The sequence below is a fragment of the Heptranchias perlo genome, chromosome 17 (assembly GCF_035084215.1).
Source record: "Heptranchias perlo isolate sHepPer1 chromosome 17, sHepPer1.hap1, whole genome shotgun sequence".
Classification (NCBI taxonomy): domain Eukaryota; kingdom Metazoa; phylum Chordata; class Chondrichthyes; order Hexanchiformes; family Hexanchidae; genus Heptranchias; species Heptranchias perlo.
The window spans coordinates 24562388-24582899 of NC_090341.1; the positions used below are offsets into that span (position 1 = coordinate 24562388).

The following is a 20512-nucleotide window of genomic DNA, read 5'->3' on the forward strand; positions in this document are numbered from 1 at the left end:
TGGTAAGGCCCTGACAGGCGAGCTGCATCAGGACGGCTGATTGGCGCCTGTAGTGTAGCTAAATTATTATGATGAGACCCAGTGATGAATTTATGATAGTCCTTGGTCATCTCCGTTCTGGCTGTGCACCGCCGGAATCATGCCCATTTTCATGTGCTAACAAATTTAGGGGCCATGTATATGCTAATAATAACATACTGAAAGAAAGAATTGGAGGGACAACTTAATCATTAAACTGTTGAACTAGTTAGGAAAATGATCTGGGAGTGATAGTAGACTCAAAATTTAGCATGCGTAGACATTGTTGATCCCCAGTCAAAAAGCTAACAGTATGCTGAACTGATTAGCAAGATTGCCAAATCAGCATAGTACATGTCTGAGGTCTTCATAGTGAAGCTGTACACTGCTCTGGTCAGGCCACACCTAGAGTATCGTATTTAGTTCTGGACACTGAGGCACAAGAGAAACACCCAAGCCCTGGAGGTAGAGTACAAAAGGGCCACATAGCTGATCCCCTCGTGACAGAACCGAATATGGGCTAGGCTAGAAAAATGTGGTCTCTTAAATCTTAAAATAATGTGAATAAAAGGTTATCTTATTGAGGTACATTAAATACTAGATACAATAGAAAAGATAGCTCTGCAGCACTATTTTAAGTTAAATGCCAAATGTAAAGGATTAGTTCAGGACAAATGTCAAGAAGTAGTTTTCCATGCAATAATTGCAAAGAATTACACAATGGAGGAAAGCTGAAAAAAGGTTTTCTGGGTGGAGTAATGGAAGCAAAAGCTCTGGAATCATTTAAGACGTAATTAGATGCTGCGATGGGGATTGTAGATTTCTATGGAAGGATGACTTAGAGGGTCATATGACTTCCCTCAGCTGTACTTTGTGAGCTCTAAGAGAAGAGACTGCCAAATCAGATTGAGCATTTTAAAAAATAGAGTTTTACTCAGGAGGCTGAACAGCCAAGATACCGAAGGGTTGGCTCTACAATGGATTTCAAAGATTGGTGTGGAGAGATAGAGGAAATACTGGCAACATAAGTTTTTTAACTTCAACATTTAGAAAAGTATTTTAAGTAAATAAAATATCAATGCTGAGTAGAAATGTGGTTTACAATTATTTGTTGTCATCTCCACTACATTCTGATATAGTCTGCGGAATACAAAAGGATATAAGGAGAGGACAGGGCAATGGATTAAAGTTGAAAAATCAAATTGCATCCTTTTGAGCTGTAATTGCTATGATTCTATGAAGGACTAAGGGTGACGCATCAAAGGTGAGAGATGATAAGTGTTGATCAGAGTTGTGAGAGATTTGAAGAAACTGTTCTTGAAGAACTGAAATAAACAACATGTTCATCGCCCCATTGAAGGGCACATAGGTCAAAATGCGATGATTCAACTATTGCACACGAGTGGACTGGAGGCTGTGAACATTCAATCAAGTTGGTGAATGTAAAGTGGAATCCTCAGCATTGGTATGGATAAGCTTGGATTATGAGTAGAGGAAGACATTGATATGAAGATGGAGCCGAGTGGGAAAGAGGAAAGAGTCCTGGAGGAACCCTCTAAATTAACGGACAAAGACTCCGGAGGCTAAGCCATCAGCCACAGTAGAGAGAGAGATTTGGGAGGAAAATAGAAAGTAATGAACATTGTTTTGGTGGGAGACCATGGGCTCGCTATTACCAGGGCTGTGGGTTCGCGGCGGGGGGGGCGATTGGGCACGTTGGTAACGCGCCCGGTGAAATCAGTCTGCCCCGCGCGTGATCGCAGCCTAATTGGATCCACTTACCTGGTCTTCTGGGTTCCCTGCTGCTGATCTGCGCGTTGGACGGACTGCGCATGCGCAGTAAGGTCTGTCAGCTGGAGGAGCTCTATTTAAAGGGACAGTCCTCCACTGACAGATGCTGCAACAAATAGGAAAAATTACAGCATGGAGCAGCCCAGGGGGAAGGCTGCTCCCAGTTTAATGATGCCTCACTCCAGGTATCATTAGATGGGGTGAGGAGGAGGGGGAGGACAGAAACCTTCCCCACGGCGGGCGAGAGGAAGCGGCCTGCCTCTGCCACCAGGAAGGCCTGGCTCGAGGTGGCAGAGGAGGTCACCTGCACCACCAACATATCGCCCACCTGCATACAGTGCAGGAGGCGCTGCAATGACCTAAGTAGGTCAGCCAAAGTGAGTACACTTACTCTTTCCCCTGCACTCCGTCTGCCACATCACCGCTCCCACCCCACATCTCCTTCTGCACTGCCAACACTACTCTGTCACATCACCCCTCACACCCACTCAAAACTCATCCTCATCTTACCTGCACTTACTCACCTCGCCAGTACTCATCCTGCCACTACCACTCAACCCAATCCTCATACAATCTCATGGCTCTATCTCATACTCACCCTCTGATGCATCTCTTTCACGGTCAGCCTCACTCAACCTGCCACTAGCTGTGCTGCAGCCACAGGGCATGCATCACATATGTGCAGTAGGAAGCGTAAGGCAAACGTGTTGTGAGCATGAAGGGGATGCACAAGGGTGTTTGAGGGTTTGTCATGGTTTTTACTGCTATTTAATTTCTGACCAACTCACATCACATATTATATTGGCACCACTACTGCCATGTCTTTGCGAATCTTGTCTGGTTTGTGCAATTATGCCCTTTCCTGAGGATCATAATGAAGACCCACACCTGATGCCACCCATTGTGTCACTGCAGAGTGGGTGTAGGCGTATTTGCAGGGCTCTTTTGTGCAGACGACTGAGAGACGTCGGCGATGTCCCCGGTGGCACCCTGGAAGGATGCGGAGGAGAAGTTGTTGAGGGCAGTGGTGACGTTGACAGCGACAGGTAAGAAGATGGTGCTCGGGCCAGCCGGGAGCAGCTCGGCAAGAAGGAGGCTGCAGATGTCCACGACTACATGTTGAGTGACTCTGAGCCTCCGTGTGTACTGCTGCTCAGAGAGGTCCAGGAAGCTGAGCCTCGGTCTGTGGACCCTGTGGCGAGGGTAGTGCCCACTGCGACGCATCTCTCTCTGCAGTTGCCCTCCCTCCTGCTGTGTAGGTGGATGTGTCACAGCACTCTGTTGTGGAGCTCCACGTGTCAGAGGTGGACGGCTTGGCTGGCGAGGCTGGTGATGCTGTTCGCCCTCTGAGGAGGTCACGACTGCGGCTACGGCGGCCCCCATCTGGAAGATGTACATCTGAGGGGGTCCGCAAGGTAGGTACATGTCTCTGGATCCCGGGGTAAGTGTGCAAGTTGGTGAATTTGATTGTCAGGAGGAGGGTGGTGGAGGCCAAACTTTGTCCCAAGTGACAGAGTGGCCTCCTGCAATGAGTGCGGGTCTCCCTCCCCACCCGCCCCCCCCTCTCAAATGGACCTTTGCAGCTGCGACAGGCTGATAGCTGCAACACGTTCATTTCAACTGGGAGTGTTTCCCCCAGTACGGGAAACAGTCCCAGTTGTTTCTAAAATCCCACCCCTCCTCACATATTCCCTTAATCAGGTCTGTTAATGACCTGAAATAGCAATGTAAATAGTCTCAAGTGGCACCCCGCTGGCTTTAATTGCCTGCGGGAGTCCCACATGCGGGGGCTGCGCGTCATCTGTGGGGAACCTGGAAGTGGGCGGGTTGGAGCCGGGCTCCCGACCCGCTCCGGGATTCCCCGATTTTCGGAGTCCCCCCGCCAGGAACGCACCCGACAGCGGGTGCTAAAATGAAGGCCCATATGTTTGTAACTTCTTTGGAAGTACATATATTTCTAACCTCTGAATAGATTATCATTCTTTATAGGCAATAATCATTTGATAAAATAATTCCTTTGAAGTACAATGGGTGCTATCACAACTAACAACATGATTTGCCAAAGAACTTCATTATAATTAGAGATAAAGATAGAAAATGCTGGCAATACTCTGCAGGTCAGGCAGCATCTGTGGAAAGAGAAACAGAGTTAACGTTTCAGGTCGATGCCCTTTCATCATTTTCTGTTTTTATTTCAGATTTCCAGCATCCGCAGTATTTTGTTATTATAATTAGAGACACACATTCATTTTTAATTCACATAAGCAACATTATAAATCTATCAGAAGTGTTAAATTATACTGTAAATTTAATGTATTACACAATTAAAGGAATCATTAAACAAATGATGCATACTGCTCAAGCTGTATGTAGTGTCACCATCAATCACTTTTAATGGTTTATAAAGTTTAGCTCACTGGGTCAATAACAAAGTTGGAATATTTATGACACAAGAAATGCTTTTGGACCAAATAACCAGAAGAAGCTTTTGTTAACTGTTCCTTTTTTATTGAACTTTAACTTTAGCGAAAACAAAAACTTACATCCACTCATGTAGATCTACTGTTGCAAGGATTTGGAAACGATAGAGCTGATTTTCTCGACCCTTGACTCAGGAATATTCAGTTCCCCAGGTTCAAAGGTCAGGAAAAAGTTTGGGGGGAAGACTTAGTTTGTCAATATTGCAGGGCCTTTTATGTAACCCTGGGATTTCTGGGGCTTTTTTGGGGGTATGGAGCTTGGCCTATGCTGCAATGGATGCAGGCCAAATGGAGCCACTTAAATGAGGTAGGAGGTGGCATTCCTGGCCTGCAGCTGTGCATGATTTTCCTGCTTCTGCTGCTGATCGAGCTTGCCAAGTGACAGTCGTGCGCCGGGGGATGCCTTGGGCTATGTACATGACCTGGGACAGGAAATCTTGGCACTCCTGGCCCTGGATAGGAAGGAGCAGTGCATTTCCGGTGTGCTGCTCCTGTCCACCACAGGGGTAGGGGAGACAACAAAATCTGCCTAGAGTCACTTGGATTGAAACTTGAGTGAATTGCAAGTTAAAAGTTACATGTGGCATGGTCTATTTTTATTACATATGGCAATTAGGAACAGGTGTGGGCTAAAATTTCTTCTTAGAAAAGGTACCAAATATTAAAATATTGGATATAAAATTCTGTATGTGGGGTAAGTTTTTACTGGATACTTAGCACTTCAAAGCATAACAAATGCAAACTGTCCATCACACTCGTGTTGGATTGGCTCAGATAGGCACTATCTGTTACATTGATCATGCTGATTTGCTCAATTATTGAAAGATAGGAAAAGCTATCAGTCACAAACCAGCAAACCACTCAAAATGAACTAATCAAATTGCTCATTTATTTTTCAAAGCTACCAATCAGAAATCAGCAACTGCCACTAAATGATTATAGTCAAATTGCTCAAACATTTTTTTTCCAATTTCTTTGACCAATCATGTTTTCTCAGCTAACTAACTACATACAAACCTAAAAAACACAATCACATGCAAATTTAAATAATTTACTAACATATTTAAACTTATGCTTATGTCTTATTATATTATTATATCTTATTATTTGTCCAATAAGATGCGCTCTTATGGGACTATATCTTCTTAGCCTGGGTTTGGGATTTGCTTCTTTCCTAGAGTTTTCTTTATATAATTGGGTCTTATTTATACATACAATGTATTTTTTTTTGGTGGGCAAGTGCTAGCTCAGTCCCTTTCCCCCACAAGAGATAAAGTGGTCACACTTTAATCACACTTGCTCCCCTCTGCTCCCTTTGGCCTCCTCCACATGTAATACATTTTCACAGCTGTGTTTCTAGAGGGAAGGGGACCGCGCTAGTCAGCTAGCATGGTGGCCTAAAAATAACCCACAGAGAAACTCATCACAAATCCTGCAAGAGCTCTTCCAATCCTTTAGTCTCCCCTTCTCCCCCTAAAATAGATAAAATTCTCAAACCGTGACAAAAATGCACAAGATCAATATTTTTAAAACTATGTATCTCTCCTGGTATTGCTCACAGTAAATCGTTGGATACGTTATCTGACTTATTTTGTGTTGTTTTTGTATTGCTAGTTGTACATGTCTTTCTCACTCTCTCGTCATTTCCTTACCCCATGTGATTCTATCTCCTCTGACGGCAGCACATCACCATTGCCTTGTACTACTTCATCACCTGTTACTCTGTCACATCCTGTCTACTGTCGCTTTTTGAAATGTTGCACACACTTGAGCCTTCTGTAATATTCATATCCTTTGAAACTCTACGAAAAAGAAATGTAACTGTACCAATGTTTTGGATGTGCTAATTTGTTTAAAATTTATGCTAAATTGGTATCTTTTTCAGTTTTGGTTCTGTCCTGTTTACAGCAGAAGTTGATTCTGCATTAGGATTTATTTGGAGTTTGCTGAGTTCAGGATGATCTATAAGGCTGGATGTTACAAACACTTAACACACTTGATTCAAATTTTTTACTCTTTTAAAGGAGGAGTTGACCCATTTATCTTAAATGAGCTAATGCCACCATTAAAGTAATGGAGAGAAGAATTTGATACAAACGTTCTAGTGTTTGTATGATATTCATCACAGTAATTTCCAGGCTAGAGTTTACATCAAAGAAAGAAAGAACTTTCTCCCAAGAACGATCCCAGGACGTTCTAATGCATTTCACAGCCAGTGAAGTATTTTTGAAGTGTATTCACTGTTCTAGTCAGGTTTAGGCATGAAATTTAGAAGATGATACAGTATTGTCTAACTAGAAACATTTTATTTTCCCTAGTACCTGCTAGCAAGAATAGTGTTAAACACATGAACTGATTTCCTTTTGTTTTTTTACAGAAATATAAAGAGCATGAAAAATCTGTAATTGTTGAGGAAATAGATGGCCGCCAGCTTGTCAAAAAACTGGCAAAGGATATGGAACAAATGTTTCATAATAAAGCTGAAGCAGTAAGAGTAAGTACATCCATAAGATGTTTTTTGATAATGTGCATTGTAACAGAAACCTGTTTGCATCATATAGATATTTTCAATCATGAAAACCTTCAAAGGTAATATTCTGAAACAATTAATTGTTAAAGACAACCTTTTCCTAGGTGCAAGTGCACACATGAAGATGCTACACTGTAGCAGTACACTGTTCACATGATTAATGAGAATTGAATCTGCATCCCACTGATAAGAATGTAATCCCCCTCTACTCTGAATTGCCCACAAGCTGCATCAAAACGTGAAAAATATTAATTCTGTAAGACTGTTATTGCTCATTCTAACCTAATTAATTTTATATATATATATATTGCATATAACCTGTTCCCGAGACCTGTCAGTAAATCCTCTCATTTTCTGGTGAGGTGAATGAGTGGAAGTAGGAGCGGGAACACATTGCAACTCTACTAAATCTATTCCTTTTACCTTAGCCTAACTATTTGTAATATGTACTTGTAGTTGGCCTGCATTACTTTGCAACTATAATTGTAGGTTGCCATGTCTTGGTGAGAACTCCCTGCACTGAACAAGTGGCAGGTAATGCTTTTACTATAACCTGCAATGAATTGGTGCCACACTTTTGCTTACCTCGCAACATAAGGGATTATTTCTGTTTAATACACTTCAGTTTTGCTCAAAAGTTATACTTGCTACACAATTGGGCACTTCAGCTGCCGAACACATGTATTTGCTGAATGTCATAATGTCATACATTGCATATTTGTGTGTGCAGCACCCAGTATAAACTCATCCACACATATCATGTAAGAACAAACTTGCATTTATATAGCCACCAAAGCATCTAGTATAATTTCACTTTCATTGGTCCTTCCATCCATTGTGTTCTGCCCTAACTCAAATCTCAAACATGAGATTCCTGAGCCACTTACTAGGGAAGAGTAGCTGAGGTGGTTTCTCATTGACTTCCTCATGGTTTTTATCTTCACAGTACCTTCTTTTAAGAGGGCTGCAGCCAAGACTAAAGAGCCCCATCTACCCTTTACAATGGCATGACACCCATTGGAGGCTAGTATCCCTGCTCGATGTCATCACAGTATTCAGAGCCGACATTGCACAAAGTTATTCCTAGCTGCAGAAACCTTAACTGAGGCTCACCTCGCTCTTCAGGATTAGAAACTCCTCCCTTCTGCCTATCTCAGTTGATCCTGGCAACAGCTGTGCCTCGCAATTCTCAGTCTAATTTACCCCAAGTGCCTTGCAAGTGTAATAGCAGGAAACTTAGAACTGCAGCGCAACTAGCCTTTAGTATATTTTATACAACTAAGGACACTGAGGACTCGATAGGCAGATTTCAGAAAGCGTGAGGGAATTCGGGGGAATAGATTATGGAGTGGAAATCCATTATTAACAGCTTCTAACCCCATTTTGCTGCCATGAAAGTTACTTGTCTTCTTGTGGAGGCAGAGGTACTGAATGAGTACTTTGTATCTGTCGTCACAAAAGAAGAGGATGAAGTTAATGTGGCAGTTGAGGAGGAGGATGTAGAGAAATTGTATAGGATAAAAATAGATAGAAAGAAGGTGCTAAATAGATTGGCATCACTCAAAGTTAACGGGCATGATTTTAAATGGGAAAAACAGGTGGGTTGGGGCGGGGGAGGCAGTAAAAATTTTATAAATCTAAAACCCGCCCCCAACCCACTTCCAACCCGCCCACTTCTGGTTTTAACGGAGGCGAGACGAGGGGTGGGTGACCAATCCGCTCTCAGGAGGCGGGTCGGTCATTAAAAGCTTTCAAGGAGGCTACAGGCCTCCATTTTGACAGATTTTTTGTTTTTAACCCCTGGGCGCCGGGATTCCCGGGCCTTCTCCTTCACGCCATCTGAGAGGAGGCAAGAAGACCCGAAACTGCAGGTAAGTGCCTTTATCGCACTGCTTCTGGGGCCGGAGGAGCAGGAGTGCTTTCCCCAGGCCCAACAAGCCCACCTGCAGTGACCACCCCCACGATCTCCGACCCCCTCCCCCACCACGATCTCCGACCCCCTCCCCCCTCCACGATCTCCGACCCCCTCCCCCCACCACGATCTCCGACCCCCTCCCCCCACCACGATCTCCGACCCCCTCCCCCCCACGATCTCCGACCCCCTCCCCCCCCCACGATCTCCGACCCCCTCCCCCCCCACGATCTCCGACCCCCTACCCCCCCCCACGATCTCCCCAATGACTGAGCCCCTCCCCCGATAATTGAGACCTCCGATGACTCGACTGACCCCCGATGATCCCCAACCCCCACCATCTAACACTTACCTGTTCACGTCCTCTTCCCTCCTCTTTTCCCATTCGGCTGCGGCTAGCCTGTTAACCAGGCAGGCCTGTCGGGCGGGAAACATACAAAAAAAAACTCGTCCTTACGACAAAACCGACGCACCCCCGATAAAATCATGCCCAACAAGTCATCCAGTCCAGATGGGATGACTCGAAGGTTGCTGAGGGAAGCAAGGGTGGAGATAGCAGAAGCTCTGACCACAATCCTCCTTGGCTATGGGAGTGGTGCCAGAGGACTGGAGGATTTCAAATGTTACACCCCTCTTCAAAAAAGGGGAGAGGGATAAACCTGGTAACTACAGGCCGATCAATCTAACATAAGTGGTGGGAAAGCTATTAGAGACCATTGTCAAGGACAAAATTAATTCTCACTTGGAGAAGCTTGGATTAATAAGGGACAGCCAGCACAGATTTGTTAAAGACAACTTGTGTCTGACTAACCTGATTGACTTCTTTGATGAAGTAACAGAGAGGGTTGATGAAGGTAGTGCAGTAGATGTTGTGTATATGAACTTTCAAAAGGCATTGATAAAGTACCACATAGCTGACTTATTTGGAAAATAGAAACACATGGGATTAATGGGAATGGTGGTAAGTTGGGTACGTAATTAGCTACGGGATAGGAGGCAGAAAGTAGTGGTGAATGGATGTTTTTCTGACTGGAGAGAAGTATGCAGTGGGGTCCCCTAGGGGTCAATATTAGGACCGCTGCTTTTCTTATATATAAGTGGCATGGACTTGGGTATAGGGAATACAATTTCAAAGTTTGCGGATGATAGAAAACTTGGCAATGTAGTAACTATAGTAACTACAGTGAAACCCGTACAAACGGATACCTGCAAAAAACAGACACCTGCAAAAAACAGACACTCATTGACAGTCCCAAATAATTTACGTTGTAAAATATACAAGCTGCACCTTGAAACAACGGACACTTGCAAATTCCGAACTACGGACAGCCTTCAATGCATCAAGTCCATTTACAACTTGAAACACGGGACATGCAGGTAAGGCAACAGTGCGATAGAGCAGTTTCTCTGCCGCTATGGATGCTGGGTAAAGAGCTCCCTATTCCACAAAAGCCGGGAATTGCACCTGGCAACATCAAATCTCACTCCACATGAATAACAGACACTTATTTGAGGTACCGCAAGTAATGACTAACCATTAGCCTGGCATCGGGAGTCAGAATGAGGTTAAACCGCATTAATTTTAAACAGAATCATATCCCACCTTTTCCATGGAGCTCGTCACTGGCTACTGCTCGTTGCTGTCACCCGCAGAGAGCCTCGGCTGGCCGGGGGAGTCGGGAATCAGGAACCCTGATGTTGCTGGGGTGGGGGTGGCCTGATATCACTGGGGGAGGGGGGTGGCCTGAAATCATGGAGGGGGGCTCAAAAGTTTGGGGTAGATCGAGACTGAGGAATGGGGGGGGAGAGATGGAGACTGGGGACTCGGTGGGAGAGATGGAGAAAATGGTTTCTCCCCTTCACCTGCTCACGGGTAGCCTCCTGGTTCTTCGAACTTCTTACATAACAGCTGCTGGTGCAAAACCACAAATAAAGATTCGCAACTACAGGGGACCCAACCTTTATAAGGTAAATCCAATAACATTTGTAGGGTCATGTGATCAGGCATCACATGGTCAGATGGTCAGAACATCACGTGATCATGCCTCCAACCAGAGTTGACAACCCTACTCCACCAGCATGTTAGATACTGATGAGCTGCAACAGTTCCCTACCCACTCCCAGCACTTCAAACATTAGCAGCTGTAGCACATGGAGGGAGGGGCTCCTGGACAGCGGTCTGCAGGACATTAATCTCCCACAATTTGGCTGTGACTGCTCAGGCACTCTGGCTCTACAGCAGCCACCGTGCTCTGTGCAGGCTTCCAACATAGCAGATCCCAGGATCAAGACATCCCTCCCTTAATGGTAAAGGACCCTGGGATGGTAATGAACTGGGAAACCCAATAAACAGAAAATGAACTGAAATCACATCCTGCTGGCAGGGCTCTAGAATTAGGCACGATCCCAGGTGAGGACGAAAAAAAGGAATGCTACAGGAGACATAGCCAATCTCGGGATATTTGGCTCATCCGGTTTATTGCACATGCAATGACCATTTTGAAAATAGGGACACCTGCAAATAAAGGACACCTGATGCAAGTCCCTTAGGTGTCCCTAATTTGCAGGTTTCACTATTGTGAGGAGGATAGTAGCAGACTTCAGGAGGACTTAGATTGGCTGGTGAAATGGGCAGACAGACGGCAGATGCAATTTAATGTGGGTAAGTGTGAAGTGATGCTCTTTGGGAGGTACAACATGGAAAGAAGGAAGTATATTCTAAATGGTACTATTTTGAGGGGGTGCAAGAGCAGAGGGACCTGGAGCCACCTCTTGAACAAGTAAGATTCTTGTAAGATTGATATTTTTAGAGGATAACAGATCTAAGAATAGCAGACATTACCAATTCAGCATTGTCTATTGATTTCAAAGGACTGGGGTGTTACAGTATTACACATTGATGTCAGTGTACTGGGATTGTGACACTGTTACCAGCTCGAGGATGCTGATGAATCGCTCATGGCCTTGCTAACAGTTAGTCAGAGGAAATGGTATATCTTTTAGTTGTGTTTACTGTAACAGGCCAAAATAGCAGTGGTCCAGGGTGACTTGTGCCACAGTGCCAGTGGTGGAAGGGCTAAGTTGCAGGTATTACAGTGTTGCCATTTGAAAGTAATAGAAGCAGTGATTATCATTATACTTTAGGCATTACCTCAATGCATCATAACTGTCACAAAGCATTACTAAATTGTGACAACAGGGAATAGGATACCAAACAGAAAGTTCAAGAACTTTTAAACAACTTTTTAAAAATGCATTTTTTGGGATATTTGCGTTGCTGGCAAGGCCGCATTTATCGTCCATTGGTGAAGGTACTCCCACAGTGCCGTTAGGTAGTAATTTCCAGGATTTTGAGTCAGCAGCGATGAAGGAACGACGATATCGGTCCAAGTTGGGATGGTGTGTGACTTGGAGGAGAACTTCAATGACTAATCAAAAACTATCAATGAGAAACTACTAAGGACTTATGAAACCAACCAATCCTGAATGACTAGTCAGGAGAATTATGAATAAAAGAAAGGGAAAGGCAAACCAAACCAAACCAATCACTCAATAAATTTCCAAGTGTTTCATTAGCCATTTCAGGACCTCGGCCTTTCTCAAAAGTTTGGGATTTTCCCCCCGAATAATTGATGAGAGTTTATCAATTACACCCATGCAGATAGAGCACGTGCTGGCTTTTCTCTGCAATTCTGAGTACAAATTTTTTATTCTTAATTCTGTGACAGAATCTTTCAACACTGTGTCCCCATATTTGCACAGGCTACAATTCTAGCATCAAGCCTGCTAATGCGTTCAAGCAGTGGCCCCACTGGAGTATGGGGATGTCAGGGGGAGGGCATTTAATCTGCAAGGGGCTGGCAGGTTCCCACACTGCCAGGGGCACATCTCGGACATCTCTGTGCCTTTCCCCACATGGCCTAAGTCAGGGGGCCACTTTAAATTTTTTTTTAAAATTCTCACTATCTTTGGGAGTCCAGCTCCGACCTTGACCTGGAGCTCTTGTTTGGTCCACTTGCATCTTCCAGGAGGCCGGTTTCTCTCATCTCGCTTGATGTATTGGCCTCCAAACTTATGCTGTATGCTTCTGAGGCTGAGCTGATGGAAACTCCCAGTCTGTGCCCTTGGCCCTGCCCTTTTCATGTCATTGGTTTTGTTTGGGGTGGGCAGTTACTGAAAACTCCCATGTAAGGCTGGGATCTGACATTTCGGAGGTGTTTGCAGCAGTTCTGTCAGACTTGTGCTATTTCAGAGCCTATAAATGCAGGCTTTCATATTTAAACCATTACCAAATGCTTATTTTTCACTTGAGAGAGAACATGGGGGTAATTTTAACTTCTGTTGTGGGTAGGGGGTTAAAATATTTAAAATGGGCAACTCGACTCCAACCTGCCCACTTCCGGTTTTAACGGAGCCCAGTTGGGGGGCGGGCCACCAACCCACTCTGAGGAGGTGGGTCGGTCACTAAAATACTTTAAGAAGACTGTGTGCCTCCAATTTAACTTAACTTTTAATTTTAATGTCGGTAGGCCGGGTTTCCTGGGCCTCAGGAAACCCGGCAACTGAAGGGAGGTGAGAGGGGCTGGATCCATCGGGTAAGTGCCTTTACAGCACTGCTTGTGGGCCAGGAGGAACCAGGAGTGCCTCCCCCCGGCCCACCAAGCTGATCTCCATGCGATCATTCGACACCGCCCTCTATGATCTGCTGACCGGGTTGGCGGGCGAGGGGGGTGGTGGTGGTTCGGTCAAGTTAAATTCGGCAGGACCTGCAGGAAACCCGCACTTCCCTCCTTGCAGTTATTATTGGGGTCCATAAGTCAGAGGCAATCACAGGCAGAGACAAAGACAGAAATGGAGAGAGAGAGAGAGACAGACAGAGATGGAGCAATTATGGTTATGGAGAAATAAAGCACAAATTTAATCACATACTTGTGAAATATATATTTTTCTATGCTTATTATCGTAGATTATTTCTGAGGGTTTTTTTCCTCTTAAAGGAAATCAAAATGAACTTTGAAAACTTTTAAGCAAATCAGGCTAATGATATCACTTGTACTTTTTATATTTAGTTTTTGCCTTTGAGAAGCTAATTGCATCATCTGTGTTATCTGATTGTAAGCATTTTAATTAATTACAGCTGTGTTCATTGTAGAATAGATGTAGAGTCAGAAACGACAGTATTGAAATGTTTTTTGCCATTGCATATCCCCGATTTTCTTATCCATTAAGTTCAATGGAAAAGAAAATCAGGCAGTGTGTAAAATGGGCTGCCGATCTGCTCTGGGTCATTTTGTGCCACTGCACAAGACCAACGTTCTTTCTTTAAGTTGGTAGTTCTTCCAACCACTCACCACCAGTTACAAATGGCAGCACATGAGAAAAGCACATTACTGAGGTGGGGGGCAAGTTAAACATTTCGCACCACTGTGCAAGTAACTGTTTAAAAACAGAATCGTTCCTCTTTATTATCTCTTTCATTCTCTCCCTCGGAATGCCAATTATTTTCGTTCCTTCTCACCATTGTTTTTCATCCTGACTGCTATTATTTTTTTACCAGTCCCTCCATTCAGCTGCTATTCTTCTAGACATTTCTGACATTGTTAACATTCGCTTCTGGCTATACATTTTCTGGTTTTGGGCTCCTTTCGTGGGCATCTATCTTTCTCAATTGTCTTGCTCATTTTTATTTCTCACCAACCTGGCTATCCCTGAAAGAATTTCAGCAAATATACTGAACATGCCTACAGTGTGAATATTTGGTTGAACAAACACAAATTGACTTCTGAGGTTGTCAGCACCAAACCATATCACTAAATCCTATCAGCATACAAATATGCCAACGGTACTAAATGTACACATTTCATACAAATACAGAATATAAAAATAAATTGCTTAGTAGGCTGGTAACTTATCAGAAATTAAGAAAAAATGGAATTGGTGAAGCACCTGCCGGCAGTAATTGCTCTTTGGGCAATAGGAGAAAATTATACCCAGTTTCTAATTCTTTTTAAATATATGACATAACATATATTTGTGAAAATCATTTCTAGTCATAGTTTGCATTTTACTGTAATGGAACTTAGTGACTATTAAAGAAAATTAAACAACGGCATTATGACTAAGTGGATTGAAAATTATTTTGGTAATAAAAAGGTAAAAGACTATAAGAGGACAAGATTGTTTGGAAGTGACAAATGGAATCCACGGATATCTATGCAAGTATCCTTGTTGTCTTGTTGTTTAGAATATTCATGAAAAAAAAGTACTTTATCTCACATTGGAAGGTTTGCTGATAACATTGAATTATGTGTAAAAGGAGGTTGATAACATTGAAATGTATCAGGAGAAATTAAACTGATGCAAAAGAATGCAGATAGAATTTAATGTGGTTTAATGCAAGTTATTGAGCACCAGAACAGAAAACATGAAAGATGTGTACATAGCAAATAGATAAATGCAAAGGTAGAAAAAGATTTAGATGTGATTGATGATTAGATGAAAGTATTGTCAATCTGAGAATTTTATAATCAAATTTCCTGAAAATCCATTATTATTCAGGAGAAGTATGATTGCCATTATTATTCAGGAGAAGTTTTAATATTTAAAAATATGAACTTGTTTATGCAGGTAAATTATACTGAAACAAAATGCATGACAAGAAACACTAAAATTTTTGTGCAAAGTCTTATTTGTTCACACAAAATTACAACATTATTATTCAAAAGGATTATTATTGGCATGTGTAACTAGGATCAAATATAGATTCCAATTTACAAGGTCCAAGAGGTCTGATTATCACATTTTTTGAATAAACATAAATGATGTAAAAATGTTTTATGCAGAGAACCTTTTATTCAGACAGCCTTTTGACTGCTTTTCTTTTGACATGGATGCTCATTATTGCTTTTGAATGAAAAGTAATTGCTACTGTACAGTAATTCAATTCCAGTGTGTACACGCTTCAGTTCACTGATGTGCTATGGTTGTATTGGTCGAAGAATTTTGTCATGAAACCTCAGTGTGAGACAGTCACATCCTATTACTTTTTACAGTGCATTACTATTTGCATTAATGTGATGTTTTCTCCATTAATGTAATGTTTTCTTGGTATTATGAAAGGATTTTTCTGGTTAATTTTTTGATATTGTACTACCATGACTAACTTTCAGGTGAAATTATCTTATTTTGGTCTTCCTTGAAACCTAACATTCAAGCAAGAGGACAATTTATTGGCAAAAAATTGCAGTTTGTCCCAATAAGCAATAATAGTTATTGTCGGGTGATTCTATGTTAAAGTAGTAGTCAAATATAGGTTTATCAAGGTACAACTGCTCAATCAGTTCCAGACATGGTCATCCTACATAGAACATTGTTGTTTTGATATATATGAAAAAAATTTTTACTATTTGGTACTTTTTGATTTTAAATAAATGCCATTGATTAGAGAAGTGTTGCTTCAGAGGGCCAATTCAAACAGTGGCTTCAAACATAATAGCGAAAGACATTTTTTAGTTCCCAAAAAGTTTTTTTTATATAAGAATTTCTACGACTTACAGTTTTATTCTGTAACAAAACAGATTCTTGAAATATTATTATGATATAAGGGAACATTTTCTGCTCCTATGCACTGGTAACCTGGGGGATGGGGGGATTGGGGGTGGTGTTTGGAAAATTCAGGGGAGACTCGTTGATCCAGAAGTGCACAGGGAGCATGCTGTCCAGTATTTTCTGATTGGGCTGCACTGGTAATGCAGGAGGTTGTATGTCTGGTACATGCAGGTCTCATTGAGGGAGTGAAAAGCACATAAATGAGGCAGATCTTCCATCCTCTACATTTTCCATGGTTTGCTTCTGAGATGCAACATCCTCACTGAGTGCCATTATAAAATAACGCAATTCCAAAATGACTTCTTGGCATTTAGAACTGAATGCCTTAAACGTGTGTGTATCTAGTTTCTTAGCGAATGTGAACTACTATTTTTTTCTTTCTTAGTTTGCTTTTGTTGTATTTAATTGGATGCATTTTTTTTTAGATATAGGAGTTCAATTCTGTATTTTACTTATTTTTTTTTACATTTTTCATCAGCTACCATTGAAGGGAGTTTCATTGTCAATTGAAGCCTCCGCTAGTAAGAAGGGTATTCATCTCTTGATTCCTTTTGCCATCAGGGCACTAGAGCATGAGGAGCAGTCCCACAGGAAAGAACAAAGACAGGTGTGTCTGCCTCATGCTCTTATCCAAGTAGGCAGGTGTACAGACACCACCAGAGGGATTTGGGCATGTCTGCAAAAAATCTGGCACTTTAACCACTTCAGTTTAGACTGGCATTCTCCTCCCCTCCCCCAGTTAATGCTGGCACTTTTCTTACCTGAGAGCTGTTTTGTTTTTTTGTTAAATTGTTGGCTAGCTTTTGTTAGATTTCTAGGTTGGCATGTATAAAGGAAAAACAAATCTGACAACATCTAAAAGGCAACCATTTCAATGAAAATTCAAAATCAACCCAGTATAAGCATTGCTGAATACATGTTTTCAATGAAGCGATACACCAAATCCCATGCACGCCATTATCCTTCATTTGATGTCACACCATGCATGTCCTTCCATTCAACTCCTGATTCAAAAATATACCCCAGGACAAATGAACCTTTTGCAAAAATTCTAAATCCAGTTCTGATCATTTATTACTCAAGAGTGCTTGGTATGTTGATGTTTCTTACTTCGGTGCTTTTCCTTTGTTCTGTGAGATCCAGATACCCAGCTGAGAGGCAACATATCCTGTGCCTCTGGGGCAGCAACATCTTCCTCCTTATGTGCTACCAGAAGCTGCTTATATTTATTTGTGCTCTAAGTGTCACCTGTGCACTCCCTTCTGGGTCACTCTCCAACTTCCCCAAGGTGGATATCTCTGAGCTGGTGCTTAGAAAGGAATTGAGTGAGTGATAGCGTGTGCTGTGAAGTGTTGGCAGTGTCGGATGCAGTGAGGCCTATGTCATCTTCCTCTGGCATATCTAGTGGAACAAAAGCAAAAGAGAGATTAAAATGGTTTCCTGTGATGGTTCCCTAAGGAGCCATGCTCATGTTACTTTCCGTAGATTTTCATAATGTAGTTTACTGACAGTAAATAAAGGGTACTGAGCACCTCTCGTGCTGCCTGACCAGCCTAGCATCCTTCTACTGCTTGTCTTCTTCCAAAAAACAAAGGCACAGAGGAATTCCCAATGGGAACCGCATTGTGTGAAATGATGATGGGAAAATGGCAGCAACCCACCCAGCAGCAACTAAAGTATAGAATCATAGAATCATAGAAGTTACAACATGGAAACAGGCCCTTCGGCCCAACATGTCCATGTCGCCCAGTTTATACCACTAAGCTAGTCCCAATTTCCTGCACTTGGCCCATATCCCTCTATACCCATCTTACCCATGTAACTGTCCAAATGCTTTTTAAAAGACAAAATTGTACCCGCCTCTACTACTGCCTCTGGCAGCTCGTTCCAGACACTCACCACCCTTTGAGTGAAAAAATTGCCCCTCTGGACCCTTTTGTATCTCTCCCCTCTCACCTTAAATCTATGCCCCCTCGTTATAGACTCCCCTACCTTTGGGAAAAGATTTTGACTATCTACCTTATCTATGCCCCTCATTATTTTACAGACTTCTATAAGATCACCCCTTAACCTCCTACTCTCCAGGGAAAAAAGTCCCAGTCTGTCTAACCTCTCCCTATAAGTCAAACCATCAAGTCCCGGTAGCATCCTAGTAAGTCTTTTCTGCACTCTTTCTAGTTTAATAATATCCTTTCTATAATAGGGTGACCAGAACTGTACACAGTACTCCAAGTGTGGCCTCACCAATGCCCTGTACAACTTCAACAAGACATCCCAACTCCTGCATTCAATGTTCTGACCAATGAAACCAAGCATGCCGAATGCCTTCTTCACCACCCTATCCACCTGTGACTCCACTTTCAAGGAGCTATGAACCTGTACTCCTAGATCTCTTTGTTCTACAACTCTCCCCAACGCCCTACCATTAACGGAGTAGGTCCTGGCCCGATTCGATCTACCAAAATGCATCACCTCACATTTATCTAAATTAAACTCCATCTGCCATTCATCGGCCCACTGGCCCAATTTATCAAGATCCCGTTGCAATCCTAGATAACCTTCTTCACTGTCCACAATGCCACCAATCTTGGTGTCATCTGCAAACTTACTAACCATGCCTCCTAAATTCTCATCCAAATCATTAATATAAATAACAAATAACAGCGGACCCAGCACCGATCCCTGAGGCACACCGCTGGACACAGGCCTCCAGTTTGAAAAACAACCCTCTGCAACCACCCTCTGTCTTCTGTCGTCAAGCCAATTTTGTATCCAATTGGCTACCTCACCTTGGATCCCATGAGATTTAACCTTATGTAATAACCTACCATGCGGTACCTTGTCAAAGGCTTTGCTGAAGTCCATGTAGACCACGTCTACTGCACAGCCCTCATCTATCTTCTTGGTTACCCCTTCAAAAAACTCAATCAAATTCGTGAGACATGATTTTCCTCTCACAAAACCATGCTGACTGTTCCTAATCAGTCCCTGCCTCTCCAAATGCCTGTAGATCCTGTCCCTCAGAATACCCTCTAACAACTTACCCACTACAGATGTCAGGCTCACCGGTCTGTAGTTCCCAGGCTTTTCCCTGCCGCCCTTCTTAAACAAAGGCACAACATTTGCTACCCTCCAATCTTCAGGCACCTCACCTGTAGCGGTGGATGATTCAAATATCTCTGCTAGGGGACCCGCAATTTCCTCCCTAACCTCCCATAACGTCCTGGGATACATTTCATCAGGTCCCGGAGATTTATCTACCTTGATGCACGTTAAGACTTCCAGCACCTCCCTCTCTGTAATATGTACACTCCTCAAGACATCACTATTTATTTCCCCAAGTTCCCTAACATCCATGCCTTTCTCAACCGTAAATACCGATGTGAAATATTCATTCAGGATCTCACCCATCTCTTGTGGTTCCGCACATAGATGACCTTGTTGATCCTTAAGAGGCCCTACTCTCTCCCTAGTTACTCTTTTGCCCTTTATGTATTTGTAGAAGCTCTTTGGATTCTCCTTTGCCTTATCTGCCAAAGCAATCTCATGTCTCCTTTTTGCCCTCCTGATTTCTCTCTTAACTCTACTCCGGCAATCTCTATACTCTTCAAGGGATCCACTTGATCCCAGCTGCCTATGCATGTCATATGCCTCCTTCTTCTTTTTGACTAGGGCCTCAATCTCCCGAGTCATCCAAGGTTCCTTACTTCTACCAGCCTTGCCCTTCACTTTATAAGGAATGTGCTTACCCTGAACCCTGGTTAACACACTTTTGAAAGCCTCCCACTTACCAGACGTCCCTTTGCCTGCCAACAGACTCTCCCAATCAACTTCTGAAAGTTCCTGTCTAATACCATCAAAATTGGCCTTTCCCCAATTTAGAATTTTAACTTTTGGGCCAGACCTATCCTTCTCCATAGCTATCTTAAAACTAATGGAATTATGATCACTGGTCCCAAAGTGATCCCTCACTAACACTTCTGTCACCTGCCCTTCCTTATTTCCCAAGAGGAGGTCAAGTTTTGCCCCCTCTCTAGTCGGGCCATCCACATACTGAATGAAAAATTCCTCCTGAATACACTCAACAACTTTCTCTCCATCCAAGCCCCTAATGCTATGGCTGTCCCAGTCAATGTTGGGAAAGTTAAAGTCCCCTACTATTACCACCCTATT

At 42.9% G+C, this 20512-nt stretch overlaps 1 protein-coding gene across 1 annotated transcript in view; it reads left to right on the top strand.

Moving 5' to 3' along the window:
- Positions 1-20512, top strand: part of cacna2d3a (calcium channel, voltage-dependent, alpha 2/delta subunit 3a) — a 633142-nt gene that overhangs the window by 107375 nt on the left and 505255 nt on the right. The window contains exon 3 of the mRNA XM_067998742.1: positions 6667-6783. Within this exon, the coding sequence (XP_067854843.1) occupies positions 6667-6783 (117 nt within the window). The remainder of the gene's footprint in view (positions 1-6666; positions 6784-20512) is intronic.